Source organism: Colletotrichum truncatum, assembly GCF_014235925.2.
Source record: "Colletotrichum truncatum strain CMES1059 chromosome Unknown Contig_0001, whole genome shotgun sequence".
Lineage (NCBI taxonomy): Eukaryota > Fungi > Ascomycota > Sordariomycetes > Glomerellales > Glomerellaceae > Colletotrichum > Colletotrichum truncatum.
The window spans coordinates 5,504,024-5,519,097 of record NW_027222398.1 but is presented as its reverse complement, the minus strand read 5'-3'; the positions used below and the strand labels follow the sequence as shown (position 1 = coordinate 5,519,097).

General features: G+C 52.0%; 6 protein-coding genes across 6 annotated transcripts; 4 read left to right on the top strand and 2 right to left on the bottom strand.

Moving 5' to 3' along the window:
- Positions 1 to 720: 720 nt before the first annotated feature.
- CTRU02_201542 (farnesyltransferase alpha subunit ram2) lies at positions 721 to 4,626 on the top strand (the record flags this gene model as incomplete). Its single annotated transcript, XM_070203877.1, has 4 exons — positions 721 to 930; positions 1,003 to 2,242; positions 2,856 to 3,644; positions 3,752 to 4,626. 4 exons carry the CDS (start codon positions 721 to 723, stop codon positions 4,624 to 4,626), a joined length of 3,114 nt encoding a protein of 1,037 aa, XP_070062459.1.
- A 370-nt stretch (positions 4,627 to 4,996) lies between these two features.
- On the bottom strand, positions 4,997 to 5,571 carry CTRU02_201541 (nuclear transport factor 2 domain-containing protein; the record flags this gene model as incomplete). The annotated part of the gene is made up of 2 exons (XM_036729007.1): positions 4,997 to 5,463; positions 5,526 to 5,571. The coding sequence occupies 2 exons, from the start codon at positions 5,569 to 5,571 to the stop codon at positions 4,997 to 4,999; spliced, it is 513 nt and encodes a 170-aa protein (XP_036579158.1).
- A 320-nt stretch (positions 5,572 to 5,891) lies between these two features.
- On the top strand, positions 5,892 to 7,761 carry CTRU02_201540 (methionyl-tRNA synthetase; the record flags this gene model as incomplete). Its single annotated transcript, XM_036729006.1, has 3 exons — positions 5,892 to 6,075; positions 6,134 to 7,395; positions 7,453 to 7,761. The coding sequence occupies 3 exons, from the start codon at positions 5,892 to 5,894 to the stop codon at positions 7,759 to 7,761; spliced, it is 1,755 nt and encodes a 584-aa protein (XP_036579157.1).
- Positions 7,762 to 8,689: 928 nt separating this feature from the next.
- On the top strand, positions 8,690 to 9,520 carry CTRU02_201539 (n-acetyltransferase 9; the record flags this gene model as incomplete). Its single annotated transcript, XM_036729005.1, has 2 exons — positions 8,690 to 8,866; positions 8,927 to 9,520. The coding sequence occupies 2 exons, from the start codon at positions 8,690 to 8,692 to the stop codon at positions 9,518 to 9,520; spliced, it is 771 nt and encodes a 256-aa protein (XP_036579156.1).
- A 165-nt stretch (positions 9,521 to 9,685) lies between these two features.
- CTRU02_201538 (pyridoxal-phosphate dependent enzyme) lies at positions 9,686 to 10,762 on the bottom strand (the record flags this gene model as incomplete). The annotated part of the gene is made up of 2 exons (XM_036729004.1): positions 9,686 to 10,628; positions 10,677 to 10,762. 2 exons carry the CDS (start codon positions 10,760 to 10,762, stop codon positions 9,686 to 9,688), a joined length of 1,029 nt encoding a protein of 342 aa, XP_036579155.1.
- Positions 10,763 to 13,247: 2,485 nt separating this feature from the next.
- On the top strand, positions 13,248 to 14,816 carry CTRU02_201537 (uncharacterized protein; the record flags this gene model as incomplete). Its single annotated transcript, XM_036729003.1, has 1 exon — positions 13,248 to 14,816. One exon carries the CDS (start codon positions 13,248 to 13,250, stop codon positions 14,814 to 14,816), a length of 1,569 nt encoding a protein of 522 aa, XP_036579154.1.
- Positions 14,817 to 15,074: the final 258 nt, after the last annotated feature.

Here is a 15,074-nt window from a genome sequence, read left to right as displayed (position 1 = left end):
CCATCCTTGCTAGTCCTAACCTTTTGCACAGTAATCCTGCCTTGTCTCTGCCTTGGACAAATACTTTCCACCCTCCACCACCTCAACCTTCTGGGCCCTTTCTCCAGTGATCCAGATCCAGTTGGCTGTATCCGTAAGTACCTTTTTTCACCCTCTGTTAATCGTTTTCCCCATGTTTCCTGTCTGATAGGGACCCATCTCCAGTCCCAGCACCACGTTGTCCAATTTGTCCATCCGCCCCCCCCAGAACCCGGAAAAGCTAAATTGGCTAACTGAATGGAGTGTCCCTCTCGCTCCTCCTCTAATAAAAGTGCTTGTATTACCGTATTACACACCTCCCAAATTACCTTTAAGGTACCCTACCACCACCTGGCGCGCGCCGCCATCGTCACCTGTCTCCTGCTTCCTCTCCTTCTCAACACTTTTCCCCATAAACGCTTTTTTGTCAGTCCGCCTCTTGCGCCCAAACAACCCACTTACTCGCCGAGTCTCTCCATCGCGACCCATCCCGCAGCCTCAATTCGCTCCGCTCCTAGTACAACCCACCAATTGACCCCTCTTGACACCACGCAGACCGGCTTCTACACCCAAAAGTTCCCAAACAGTTGTGCTATGCCGCACCTCTAACACGCCTCTTCCACGACTACACCAACGCCCACGAGTTCCACTCAGAACACCCAAACCACCCTGCGTTTGCAGGATCGAGAATCCAAAACTGTAATGGCTATATTTGCCCCCGAAATGCGAAATGGCCTCGACGCTGTTGCCGTCAACGGCGTGCCTTCGACAAATTTTGTCAACGGAAACGGCAATCTTAAAAGCCGCCTAAAGCTAGATCGTAAGGCATCGAGCCCTATGATGCCTGCCTTCATGGTTTCAGCGCCTGGCAAGGTTATTGTCTTTGGAGAGCATGCTGTTGTTCACGGCAAGGTACGGTTGCGCAAAAAAACCCCTTTTTTGGTCCATTTTCACCGCACTGGCTGACTTTTATCTGACCAACAGGCCGCAATCGCTGCCGCTATTTCCCTGCGATCCTATCTCCTCGTCACCTCGTTGTCCAAATCAAGGAGAACAGTGTCTTTGCGCTTCCCAGACATCGACTTGCACCACACCTGGAATATTGACGAACTGCCCTGGGCAACTTTCCAGCACCCCTCCAAGAAGAAGTCCTATTACGACCTGGTAACAGAGCTCGACAAAGATCTGGTCGAAGCTATCCAGCCGCATCTCGCTGAAGTCTCAACACACAAGTCTGACGAGGTGCGAAAAGTGCACCAAAATTCTGCCTCGGCGTTTCTCTACATCTTCCTCTCGCTGGGTCACCAGTCTTTTCCCGGATGCCTGTACACATTGCGGTCAACAATCCCTATAGGCGCTGGCTTGGGCAGCAGCGCGTCGATTGCCGTCTGCTTGGCAGCGGCTCTTCTCCTGCAGCTACGCACCTTGTCGGGCCCACACCCCGATCAACCCCCTGACGAGGCAAGACTGCAAGTGGAGAGAATCAATAGATGGGCTTTTGTATGTGAAATGTGCATACACGGAAATCCTTCAGGCGTGGACAATACCGTTGCGACCCAGGGCAAGGCCGTCGTTTTCCAACGAACAGATTACAACAAGCCCCCTGCCGTGCGCCCACTCTGGGACTTCCCTGAGCTCCCTCTGCTGCTTGTCGACACCAAACAGGCCAAATCAACCGCCTTCGAAGTCGCCAAGGTCGCAAAGTTGAGAACCGCACACCCCAAGCTTGTCGGGAGCATTCTTGATGCCATCGATAAGGTTACGAATACGGCCGACGGCCTCATTGGCGCTGATGCCTTCGATAACAAGAGCGAACAAAGCCTTCAGGAGGTGGGAGAGCTCATGACCATCAACCACGGACTGCTAGTCTCGTTGGGTGTGTCGCATCCACGCCTTGAGCGGATACGAGAGTTGGTGGACCACGAGGGCATTGGATGGACGAAGCTGACTGGTGCTGGCGGCGGCGGCTGCTCCATCACGCTCCTCAAGCCAGATGTGCCTAAAGAGAAGCTCGGGCGGCTGGAAAGCCAGCTCGAGGAAGAGGGCTACGAGAAGTTTGAAACGACTCTTGGCGGTGACGGTGTCGGTGTTCTCTGGCCGGCTGTACTCAAGAACGGCATGGACGAGGACAACGAAGGCGGAATGGAGATTGATGTCGACAGTTTCTTAAACGCAGACGGCAACGAAGGTGTGGAAAAGCTCGTAGGTGTTCATGGCGGTGCAGGTGAGAGGGAGGGCTGGAAGTTCTGGAGGGTGGAAAGTCGGTGACGGGCGCATCAGCGTACCATTCTCATTTCGATTCTACATTTCACCAACTACGCCAGGGCGCAGAGTCGGGAAAAGTTTTATTTTTTTTGATTCTACAGTTTACTTTGCTGTACGACATGATAATGGCGTGGAAGATGGGGATATGAAAGGAGGCTTCATGTATCATATATAATCGGCCTACAGATCTTAGAAGCCTACCTTACGGTGCTAAATCTTTTTAATCGTTCAGTTAGAAGAGCTACAAACGTACATAATGAGTGTTAGCTTCAATGGTAGTTTTCATTACACAAGATGTCGGCGCTATACGATGATTGTCCCTTGTGGCTTGGCTATAGCATTGAAGGGAAAGGGTCGTCTCGTAGGTGGGTGTGGCCGCCCAGGGGCGCTTCCCGTGGTGGGGTAGCGGCCGTGGGTGAACATTTTCCACACCCGGTACACACCTCGCCTCCAGCTCAACCCCGCCATAGACCAAGCCAGCCGCAGACATGCCCGCCAAATCTAAGGCCAGCTCCAAAGCCAAGGAAGCTGAGAATAAGAGTGCGTTTGAACCATTTAATACCATTACCCAGTGGCTCGGCCCGCTCCTACTGAGCTTCTACAGTGGCCTGGCCTGGCACTTCTCCCGATTCGCTGGCGCCACTCGCTGACCATCTCTCTCTCCTACACAACAGGCAAACAGCAATCGCAATCTGCCTCTGGACCTCAACAACCCCCCAAGACAGTCAACGAGCGCACCCTGCAGCGCTTCCATCAGACGAATCCCCACGAGCGACGACTCGAGGAAGCCGGAGGTCTACACGCACTGACACCAGCTGAGCGCCAGTCCTGGGTCAACGCAAGCCTGGTGCACCGTGTAGCCAACAGGGAGATCTACCTTACCAACAAGGCGGAGCGTGAATTCTGGAAGCAGGTTAGCCGCGAGAGCCCGCCGATCCGACGGCTTGAGAAGCAGCGTACGACAGCCGACAAAAGCGTCGTCTACGACTGGGGCAAGGACAAGAACGGCCGCGACCTCGGAGAGTACCCTCTCGACCAGTTCGCTGTTCGGGCCGCGAAGCAGGCGAAGCTCACGGCGCTCGAGGTTCTCCACCGTCGGTTCATTCAAAAGAGAGAGTTTGCGCGCGACGGCGTCTCAGACGTGACTGTCGCCGCGGGCAAAGCCACGGAGATCTCGCAGGAGGACATCGACGAGGAGAGGCAGAGAAGACGGGAAATGGCGGCGCTGAGAAAGGAACTGTACGGGGACAAGATGGGACCGTACGCCACGGATCCGGAGTGGGACGACGTTGTGCCCATTCCTGCCGAAGAGCCCGAGGGCGCGCTGGCTACGATCGCTTACCCGGAGGATTATGCTGAGGGTAAATAATTCACGTCTCTATATGTCTCACTCTACTTGTGTTCTGAAAATGGTGGTTTCCATGGGGATACTTGTTTCAAGCCCACTGACGTCTCCGTGTCCTCGCAGTCATGAGCTACCTCCGGGCCGTCATGGTCGCCGAGGAGTACAGCCCGCGATGCCTCCGGTTGACGGAGCATGTCATAACCCTGAACCCAGCTCACTACACCGTCTGGCTGTACCGTTTCAAAATCGTCGAGGCTCTCGAAATCCCTGTTGTGGATGAAATTGAGTGGCTCAACGAGGTGTCACTCGAGCACATCAAAAACTACCAGATCTGGCACCACCGTCAGCTGCTGCTGGACCATCACTACAACCGCATCAAGGGCAGCCCGGATGAGTTGAAGCGCTTCGGACGGTCCGAGACGGAGTTTCTCACGCGCATGCTCGAAGAGGATACCAAGAACTACCATGTGTGGAGCTACCGCCAGTACTTGGTGCGCAAGCTCGGCCTCTGGACCCTGCAGGAGCTACTGTCGACGCAGAATTGGATTGAGGAGGACGTCCGTAACAACTCGGCGTGGTCACACCGCTTTTTCCTTGTTTTCTCAGACCCGGCGCGCTCGACTGAGGGCTCGCATGCGACAGAGCACGACCCCAAGGTGCCCGCGGATGTCGTGGACCGCGAGGTGAAGTACGCCGAGGAGAAGACGCTGCTGGCACCGCAGAACCAGGCTGCGTGGAATTACCTCCGGGGCGTGCTAGTGAAGGGCGGGCGGAAGCTGGCGACCGCCGAGGCGTTTGCGACGCAGTTTGTTAAGAATGTCGGTGAAGGCGAAGACAAAGAAGAGGTGCGTAGCAGCCATGCGCTGGACTTCTTGGCCGAGGTGTTTGCGGAGAAGGGGCAAACGGAAGAGGCGGTCAAGTACCTCGACCGGCTGGCGGAGAAATGGGATCCTATAAGGGCAGGATACTGGAAGTACAGGAAGCAGCAGATCGCATAGTAGGGGGAGCAAGCTCGTGTGGTAATTGACGTGTTTTGTGTGACTATCGAGGTATCTTGTCTCTACGTAGTGAGACCTTCTTTTTCTTCTTCTTTTTTTCTTCATTCTGCTCTACCGATAACGGGGAGTTGACGCTATTTGGAGTTGGACGAATGCATTGCCGACAGGACAATTGTAAGTGCGTTCTGAGGTGCCCGTTATCGTCTTTGGCCATTCTTAAGTTTGCCGTGATTCCGTTCTGATGTCAGCTATTAGTGGATGACTTTCCAATTGCCGGGGGCCATATCAAGCCGCACCTTTCATATTCCTGGCCGAAACAGGCGAGGTCGTAATAGCATCGCTCATACTGAATATCAATCCTCCTCGTCTCTTACAACGCGCGGAAGTTCTGGCTCATGATCAACCATCGCCTGGCCCCGCGCGGGGGGTTCTTGCCAAAGGTATCCCAGTTGGGCACTAGAACAAATACTTCGTTGAAGGTCTTGGCGGGCGCATCGCGGCCCTTGCCGTAGTACACGCGACCAGTGACCTGAGCCATCACACTGGACTTGGCGCCGGTCTTATCGCCAGCCTGGAGGTGCTCGGGGCAGCCGAGCGAAAAGTCGGGGTTGATGACATGGGCGTCGAGGGACTCGATCTCATAGCGGACGTCCGGGCCTTGGGTGTCGAGGAGGGCGATGTACTCGTCGGGGCCGCCCTGGAGCACAGCGCCGTTGATGGAAATGTCGGGCTGGGAGGGATACTTTGAACAGGTAGTTGTGTAGAAGTTTGAGAGGGTGCCTTGAGGTTTGCGGCGGTTAAGAGCGTCGTAGTATGCGTCTGCAAAGTTGGATGCCGCTGGTAGGTCATTAGTATGCGGATTGTTTTGGGGAGAAGGCGACGACGGGTGGGAAACTTACCGTCTGCGGAGGCTCTGAGTTCTGTTTCTCGTGACGGGAGAGACATTTTGTCTTCGAGTATTCTTTGTGAGTTGTGAGTGTGTAGGCTTGCTCGAGTGCGCAGTGTGGTACTGTTTACTTGCAAGCGTTGTCGCAAAGTTGGGCTAGAGTTGAAGGACTCGGTCAGAAAGTTGGCGGGGTGGCAGGGATATTTTCCCGATAAGAGCTTCTGCACCGTTATCTTAGATGACAATCGATACGGTGACCCTGGCAATCGGAACATTTCGAGAAACGCGCGCTGCAGCTTGACGCATCACGCAACTCGAATCCCTAGCAAAGCCTCCGACGGCATGCCCACCCGGTAGACACCGACAAAAAACAGCCTCAATGAGACCAGTGAGGTTATCCGCAGCTTCGGCTTTCCGCAGCCGTCGCTATGCACCTGCGCTGCGGCCGTCCTGGGTCTGCCCCTCGTGCAGTCATGGGCAGACCTTGCGACGCTTCGTGAGCTCCGATAGCAAGGACGACAAACCGTACTATGTGACGACGCCGATTTTCTATGTCAATGCATGTGAGTGAAGCTCTAATCTGATGGTCAGGGGATATGCGCTAATACTTTTCCCACACAGCACCGCACGTCGGCCACATGTACTCGATGCTGCTCGCCGATGTACTCAAGCGCTGGCAGACGCTCAAAGGTCGACCCGCGATCCTCTGCACTGGCACTGACGAACATGGATCCAAAGTGCAGCAGGCCGCAGGTAGACAGGGTGTCCCGCCCAAGGAGTTCTGCGACACCACAGCAGAGAAGTTCCGTGATCTCGCACGCGCAATTGGCATGGACAACGATCATTTCATCCGCACCACCGACCCGGATCATAAGGAGGCTGTGCAGCATTTTTGGTTCCTGCTCAAGGAGAAGGGATACATCTACGAGAGCAAGCACGAGGGGTGGTATTGTGTTAGCGACGAGTGCTTCTACGCTGCGAACGAGGTTGAGAAGACGTTAGTGCCTCAGACGGGACGGACTGTCATGGCCTCGATTGAGACGGGCAACGAGGTGGAGTGGGTCGAGGAGAAGAACTACCACTTCCGCATGACAGCGCTGAAAGATCGGCTGCTGAAATTTTACGAGGAGAACCCCGACTGGATCGTGCCGCGGGCAAGGATGAAGGAAGTCGTGGCGTGGGTGGAGAATAACCTCGAGGATTTGTCGATATCCAGGCCTGTTCAAAGACTGGACTGGGGTGTGCGCGTGCCAGACGATCCCTCGCAGACGATTTATGTATGGGTGGACGCGCTCATCAACTATCTCACCAAGGCTGGGTTTCCCGGGTGGCAGCCTGGAAGGGAACACGAAGAGGGCTGGCCGGCGGATGTTCACATCATCGGTAAGGATATTGTACGATTCCACGGAGTTTACTGGCCTGCGCTTCTCATGGCGCTGGATCTGCCGCTTCCGAAGCAGCTTCTCAGCCACGCGCACTGGACATTGGGGAAGAAGAAAATGTCCAAGTCTCTCGGCAATGTAGTTAACCCCTTCTTTGCGGTCGACCGTTGGGGACTGGATACGATGCGGTACTTCATGATGCGCGACGGTGGTATCGAGAAGGACGCCGACTATGAGAACTCGCTCATCGTGGCGCGTTACCAGAAGGATCTGCAATCAACGGTAGGAAACTTGATGAACAGAGTCGCCAAGAGCAAGAAGTGGAAGCTCAAGGACTCGGTTGCATGGGCAGAAGAGAATGTTGTTTCTTTTGGACGCAATGTCCAGGGGAGTGAGGCTTTGAAGGCGTTGATCAATGATGCGGCGCCTACGATGTCGAAGCACATGGATGAGTTGAATCCCAACGCTGCTATTCGCAGCGTGTTGAACGTCCTTGTTGAGGTGGGTATCCCGTCTACAAATGTTGACTGAGCAGAAAAAAGCTGACGAAACGTCTAGGCAAACAAGTACATTTCCGAGACTGCACCGTGGAAGCTGGCTAATTCAAAAGACCCCAAAGACAAGGCTGCGCTCCATGAAATCATCTTCTACACCTCAGAAGCTGTGCGCACAGCTGGTATTCTCCTCCAGCCCGTCATGCCCACCAAGATGGCCACTCTGTTGGACATGATTGGTGTTGATGCGGGCAAGCGCACATTCCAAGACGCTGCGTTTGGCACAGATCTGACCTATGGTACGCCGATAGTCGATCAGGGCCGACCAGGAGAGTGGAATGCACTTTTCCCGCCACAGCCTGCTGAAGGTTGAAGCTATGCGGCGATGGTGTCCAAGTTTATGTATATGTATAATCTCCCTATCGCTGAGCGAGTGTAAGATGATGTACAAAGCTGTAAGAATAAAAGTAAATGTTGAATCAAATCTCATTTACCATGACTTAGCCTTCGTGCCGCCCAGGAGCGGCATTGCGAGGACATTCGCAAGCAGCGAGTAGGTGTTGTGGTGGTGCTACTTGCAAGGGAAGTCCTCCACGCTCATTACAATGAAACTTGCGCACATGCAACATATATAGATAACATAAAAGGTACGTATGTAGAGGCTAAAAAGTTCACTTTGGAAAAAAGTGAAAAAAGACATACATACGTCAAGGACAGGATTCGAACCTGCGCGACCGAAGCCACTGCCTGAACAACTGTCAGAAGACTGATAGCAGGGCAGCCCATTAACCACTCTGGCACCTTGACTGATGAAAAAGTCGAGGTACTTTTAGAGATATGTACCTACCCCTCTCCTGTCTGGCACACTTACTTTTCGTGTCCACTCACCACCCACTTGCGCCACATCCCAAAAAAGCCTCTCAGAACTTACACGACAGATTGTTTCGATCCGCTGTTGAAAAGCCAAAAAGATACCGTCAAGGACAGGATTCGAACCTGCGCGACCGAAGCCACTGCCTCAACTGCTGGGTTATCTCGAAACTCGAGTAATCCGTAGCAGGGCAGCCCATTAACCACTCTGGCACCTTGACCTTTAACTTGCTGGGACTTTAGGGGGTGTAGTGCTCCATAGCTGACAGCATCTTCCGTTTCGATAGAGGGTCGTTCGTTTGCCCTTTTCGGACGCCGGCAGGCTTAAACGTGGAGCTCAGGTGAGACAGGCGGGGTGTGCTGCACCAGCATCGCTCATATTTTAGCTTTCTTGACGAGGGTTAAGTGGGGAGGCCTTGAGATGCCCATGCATGTTACACGATGAGGTTGAACGAGAACGCAGGCAAGCATACGAGGATACCTTGCAGACTTTCTTTGCTTGGGGGCAATGCTTACAAACGGGAACAGCGATCGCAACGTCGAAGGTGACGCTCGTACCATACGAGGCTAGGCACGTTGAGCAGTATCATGAGTGGATGAGCGATCCGGTCAGCATGCATAATTATGTCCTGCTTGACGACAAAGACTGATTGAAGGCCGGAAAACAGGATATCCAAGAGGCTACGGCATCGGAGCCTCTAACCTTGGAAGAGGAGTACGAGAACCAGCAATCATGGCGGACGTCGCACGACAAACTCACCTTCATCATTTGCGAGCCTCTGCCTGCAACCTCCGACGCGGCCAGTGCGCAGGCTGGCGAGGTTGACGCTCCTGCCCGCATGATTGGAGACATTAACTTCTTTGTATACCCTCATGACGATGAGGAAGAGGGCGAGGGTGCGTATGTTGGTGAAGTGGACGTGATGGTCGCTGCGAAGGAACACCGTGGTAAAGGCGTGGGATATGCTGCCGTCACATCGTTGCTAGTTTATGTGCATCAGAACCAGGATCGCATTCTGAAGGAGTATATCGAGGGCGAGGGAAAAGGTGGAAAAGCGGAGTTGAAGGGGCTGATGGTTAAGATCAAGGAGAACAACGCGGCCAGCATCGCGCTCTTCAAGAGAGTCGGGTTTACGCAGAAAGGGGAGGTTAATTACTTTGGGGAAATAGAAATGGTCCTCAAAGACTTAGATCAGTTTATCAAGTCTCCTTCCGGGCTCAAAGCCACGGCGGAGTTTCGAGAAATCGTTTACTCTAGATAAAAAGACATAGAGAAGGAACCGATCGATCTACATGAGAAACTCCCAAAGGATTGGCTTGTTTCCATCCGTTCTCCAAGCAGCTAAGCGCTTATGAAACCCATGTATCGTGTGATCCAACATCTATATAGTACCCAAATGCTCCCAAATGGCCACCTCACAAGCTCTTCAGGCTGCGTTACCAAATTTGGCACGATATTCATTCAGCATCTCCATTGTGACGTTCGATCCACCGCAGACGATAAGCACAATGTTCTTCTTTGCCCATTCCTCATCTGATAGGCCATCACCAAGCTGTTCCCTCAACGAGCCATTATAGACCGTCGCTATTGTCGCGCCACATGCAACCTCAACCATAAGTTGGGCATCGTCGACAAATCGCACGCAAGCCATGGCCGCCTCGGCATCGCTGACCGTCACGCTCCGAAACCCGGGTGTCTTTTGTGAGACCTCCCACGTCCGGTTCGATACCCTTGTCGCGCCTAGCGAGAGGGCAATGGACGAGATGCGTGGCAGCGTGACATGCTCGCCAGCTACTACGCTCGCATTCAAACTATCCGCCCCGCGCGTTTCGACAGCCAAGAGACGGGGTACCCTGCCTCTTGCACTTGGCCACCGTCCTGACTCAACACCCTCCGCAAGACCGTTCAACAGCCCGCCGCCACCCACGGAGCACACTAAGGCGTCAATGCCGACATCTTGAGGCAGCTGCGAGATCAACTCATCCACCATGGTCGAGTGGCCCTCCCAAACGTGTGGGTGGTCGAATGGTGGAACATAAACGCCGGTCGGGTCGTTAGCGAGCAGCTCCTCACGGAGGTAACGGTCCGCTTCGCCCCAGTTCTCGCCCACCTGGTGACAGTGTGCGCCCAAAAGGCGCAGCTTCGAGATCATGAGCGGGGAGGCGTTCGTTGGTAACACGATGATGGCCTTGCGGTTAAGGGCAATGGCGGACGTAGCGCAGGCGAGGCCGGCGTTACCACCTGAGGAACAGTAGTAGTTCACCTCTGCGTCAGGGGCGGCAGCGGCGGCGCGAGCCATAAGGTTGCCGACGCCACGAGACTTGAAGGATCCCGAAGGCTGCAGGTTTTCAAGTTTCAGGAAAATGTTGCTTGAGATATCGTCAATATCGAACACGTGAGTAGTGTGGTAGACTCACCATCCTGCTATCCGGGAGAGAGCGGCCGAGGCAATGCATGGCGTTTTGATCCAGGGCTTCTTGGCGTCTGGACCGAGTGAGCCCATCTTGGATTCGAGTTTTTGTTGAATTTGTGGATGACAGCCGAAGGTTCAATGGTAATTCTGGTGTAAATAGCTTCGAGACCAGCTACGTTGGATGATGTGTTGGTGGTAATATTTTCGAGATGCCTGGTTGAAACAGGCCCAACAGGTGGTGGGGTCGTGTTGGGTGTGCAAGGTTGGTCGAGATATGTCCTGTGCTCTTATCTGGCCACACTAACAAAATGCGAGTCTAGAGCTACAGCAGAACGAGCTAGAGCCTTTCATGGAACCAACAATGTAGGGGGAACAAGAGGTATATCACTTAAACACAATTCCATCGTGGAACATACTGATGGCGCGCCTCTAAGTACATATGTAAATCAAGCAAAAAAGTCAGTCACAAAAAAGACACATACGGCTAAACAAGGATCAGATGGTAATTCTAGAATAATCCAGCTGCTTTTCTGCTTCTTTGAAAAGAGTAAATTTACAATTTCTGTGGTCTTGGATCTGTAGTCTACAATTTCCGTCCTTGAACTGCTTCACTAGGACAGATTGGGGGAGAGATGTTACTGTATCGAGAAAACGAAGGGCGTGTGTGTGGAATGAGGATACAAAGGGCGTGCATCACACTAGTGCATGGGTCTGACAGGGGTCTGATGGAGAGAGAGGGCGCTATTAGTCGCTGCGTATCCGTATTCCCGGGGTCTACGGTATTGATCTGCAGAAGAACCATCCGTGAACACTAGACGAATCAATGTCACCTTTTGACGTTAGTCATGGGGTCACACTTGTATCGAAATACCAATTTGGACGCTACAGTTTTGATGTGATGCCGCGGAATAGGGCCAGAGAGGGCCAGCCATGGCGTGCAACCGTGAAAATGTGATGAGTAGAGAAGGAGAAGAGCTCAGGCTGTACTTAGCCAATTGGGTGATCATATGAATGAACAAGTGCTTCTATATGGAGATTCGAAGGCTACAATATTGTCGGGCCCAGCCTTGGATGAGGAATCAGGGGTCGGGAATCGCGCAGCGTAATTACCCTGCTCGCCTTGGGCTTTGGTGTTTTGATTCAAAGGGTGGGCTGGTCTGCTGGCATTAATGAAGCTGTTTGGTTACTTGTACATGGTTTAATATTGCGAAAGTGCGGTATGCTAGGCTGTCAGGGTCGATCGAAGATGTACTGAAGGTGGCCATGTTGATCCTCTGCCATCAAAGTTGAAAACCTCAGTTCTCGATTCTCCTCTTCTAATATAGTTGTTACCGTCAATCTCATCTGACACCATAAGAACATGGATCTCGGTTCCCTGGTTTCAACAGAACGACCTGATAATCAACAAGTTTGTCTCTGGCCCAGCTCTTTACAACTTGCACTTAAACTCAGCTGTCGCTAAAGGAATGATACCTACTGAATCCTACACTGTCAGTTTCTAGTCGTAGCCAAAAAGTCATCGTTACGTCTAACATGAATCCTGCCTTTACTGCTAGTCGAAAGAAACCTTGGACTGACACGCACACACCTTGGCTTTTCAAAAACATTTGAACAGGTTTATGATAATATTTCGAATACTCCCCAGTAGTCTTTTTATTGCAACTTTTAATTTTCCATATTTTTTAAAAGCGGCAGGCGTCAGTGAAGGCATTTAAGGCACTTACCTTAAGAGTCATACAGCTTTCCCTTCATTCATTCTCCCCTTCCTCACCTGCAAAAACGGCAATCCTGTTCTCATCAACTTAGGAGCCAGTTCTTCCGCAAGCTCATAGATTCAGGATCTCTTCTTTCCATCTAAATATCTTAATCTCTTTCCACCTTTACGAGCACGTAACTCTGAGCAGCAATATCCACTCTTCCTATTAGTTGGACTTGCCAAATTATCCAGAGAAAATTCCCTTGGCTCCTTTGACTTTGAATCACAACAGCAACAAAGTGTTGAAAACGCTCTTTTGCACTCTTCTTTCTTCTCAGGACCCACAAACAACAGGCCTTTCTCACTATTTCTTTCTTGAGATCCAGTAGACCTGCCGCTCCTTCCTGGGTTAAAGAGCAAGATATTGTAGAAGGTTTGCAATCAAATAAAGAGGCTTCTATTTTCGTTTTCTTTCTATTGACACCTCGCTCGAGGTTTACAAATCAGAGCCCCTGGGCCGCAGGGGCTGCACTTACTTAATATCTTGTTCAGAGACCACTCCAGTTCAGCCACTTTCACCAAGACGACTTCTGACTCAAAATTCCTTTCATAAGACTCTCTCTATTGGCAGAAGTGCCTCTGGTACCATGAAAAAGTTGCTGCATTAGCAAAGACGACTAATATTGCCTGGCAAAAAAGCAGCAGGGCGAAGCTATAAGCAGCAGCTCATTCTCACATACAAAGAACTCAGCATTTGTACTGATGATCTATTTTAGAGCCGTACGGCATTATTTAAGTTGATATTGCCCCGGCATATTCCCAAATTTCAGTTAACCAGCGGATATAGACGGCTATCGCAGGCTTTTCCATAATCTCACCATGGCTCCAGGCAAGAAATCCAAGCCAACTGAGGTCCAGAGAGACACTGAAGATAGCTCATCCGATAACAAGCCCAAATCTTTCAAAGGAAAGAGGCGCGTCTCAACCAAGAATGCTGCCCCTAAGCGCCCAATACCCTCGGCAGTCCTCAAATATGCCAAGAAACGCAATTTTGAAATCGCCGAGGAAGACAGCGAAGATGATGGTACAAACAAGCCTTCCAAGAGGCGCAAGAAGAAAAATAGCAATAAGAAGCTTTGGGGCTACGATGATTTCACACATCGTGAATTGCCCCCATCGCGAGACTACGGCGCAACATTTGCAGCAAAGTCGACGGCTCATTATACATGGGGAGTACCCAGCCTTGTCTTTTCTACACCTCCACCCATAGGGAAGGAACCTGAAAAAGCCAATACACCAACCAAGAACAAGGGCAAGGGGAAAGAAATCGCCAAACCGGGGCGCTCTTCAGTTCCAACTCAATCCGATGGCGGAGGAGGTGGCAGCTCCTCCAGCGCTGCCAACCCAGAATCTTCCAAAAGGGGACCATTGGGAGAAAAGAAAGGCGTCGAAGAGACGACTAAAGCGGTCAAGGAAGTAGGTAATTTTCCGAACGAAACCTCATTCCTACTTTTCCCCCTTGAAATCAGACAAAGGGTTTACAGATATCTCCTTGTGGCCGATAACCCTGTGCGAGTCCGGCAGGGCTGGTCCGCAGTGTATCCCAGAAATCGCCCCTGTCTCGAAACGTCCATCTTGCGAGTCTGCCGCCAAGTCAGAAATGAGGCCATTAACACTCTTTACGGAGAAAACCAATTCTTGTACCTCCTGAGAGAGACAATATCACCTCCCACAACTGACGAGTTTGGCGAAGATGAAATCGTGGTCCAACACCCCAGTATTGTTGTGGAAAACCGGGGGTCTGGATATGACGACAACAGCGATGCAGAGTACACTGAAGACGAGGGCTCAACACCCATAGAACAGTCGACTCAAGATCCTCAGGTTGAAATTGATATTCGCCGTTTCGGACACAAGTTTCGCCACATCAAGGTTGTCGCTGAGCCTAACCGCACTGAGAAGGGCTACCTATTGAGTATGGCTAACGCCATCTCCGTCTTCCGCAACCTCAAGCCTCTCAGACCGCGGATCCACACCATTGCCATCGAGATCACGCCCAGATACGACGACGATATTGGCGACTTGACGTTCCTTAACTTCTTTGAGAATACCTCTGAAGTCACCAAGGCTTTGCGGGGCCTGCCTTGCCAATTCATCGAAATCTACGTCAACACAAGCGAGACTAGCCAGGAATGCATCAGGGTCAACATGACGTACGCCGCAAACCTCCGACGCGCCCGTCGTGGCGAGAAGGATCCATGGGAGGGAGATGTACAAATGAAGGAGTATAGAAGCCTCGAGGCTGGCAAGGCCCAGAGACAAATCGACACACTCCCGTCCCTGATTCGAGAGGCCTGGCAAAAGGACAACGCTGAATTCCTTGAGTTGCAAAAATCTGACGGAGAGGACACGGACGATGACCTTCTTTGGGGGCAGGACTATGATTGAGGACTCTGCAACTATTCTGCGAAACTGGCAGTACCCTGATGTTTTTTTGTTTTTGCGTTTCAGTCGAGGGCGTTGGCTACAGTGGTTTCGGCTAAGATGAAAAATGCTCTGGATATCCTCACTTTTGCGGGTGCATGGAACGAGCCCTTTGGACGACTGACAGATGCATGAGCAAAATTCTCGAGCATCTTCCTCCATAATGAAGTACGTGGTTTAATTTAAATTTAGTTTTCTAGCAGTTTTAATTCTCTCTGCTCT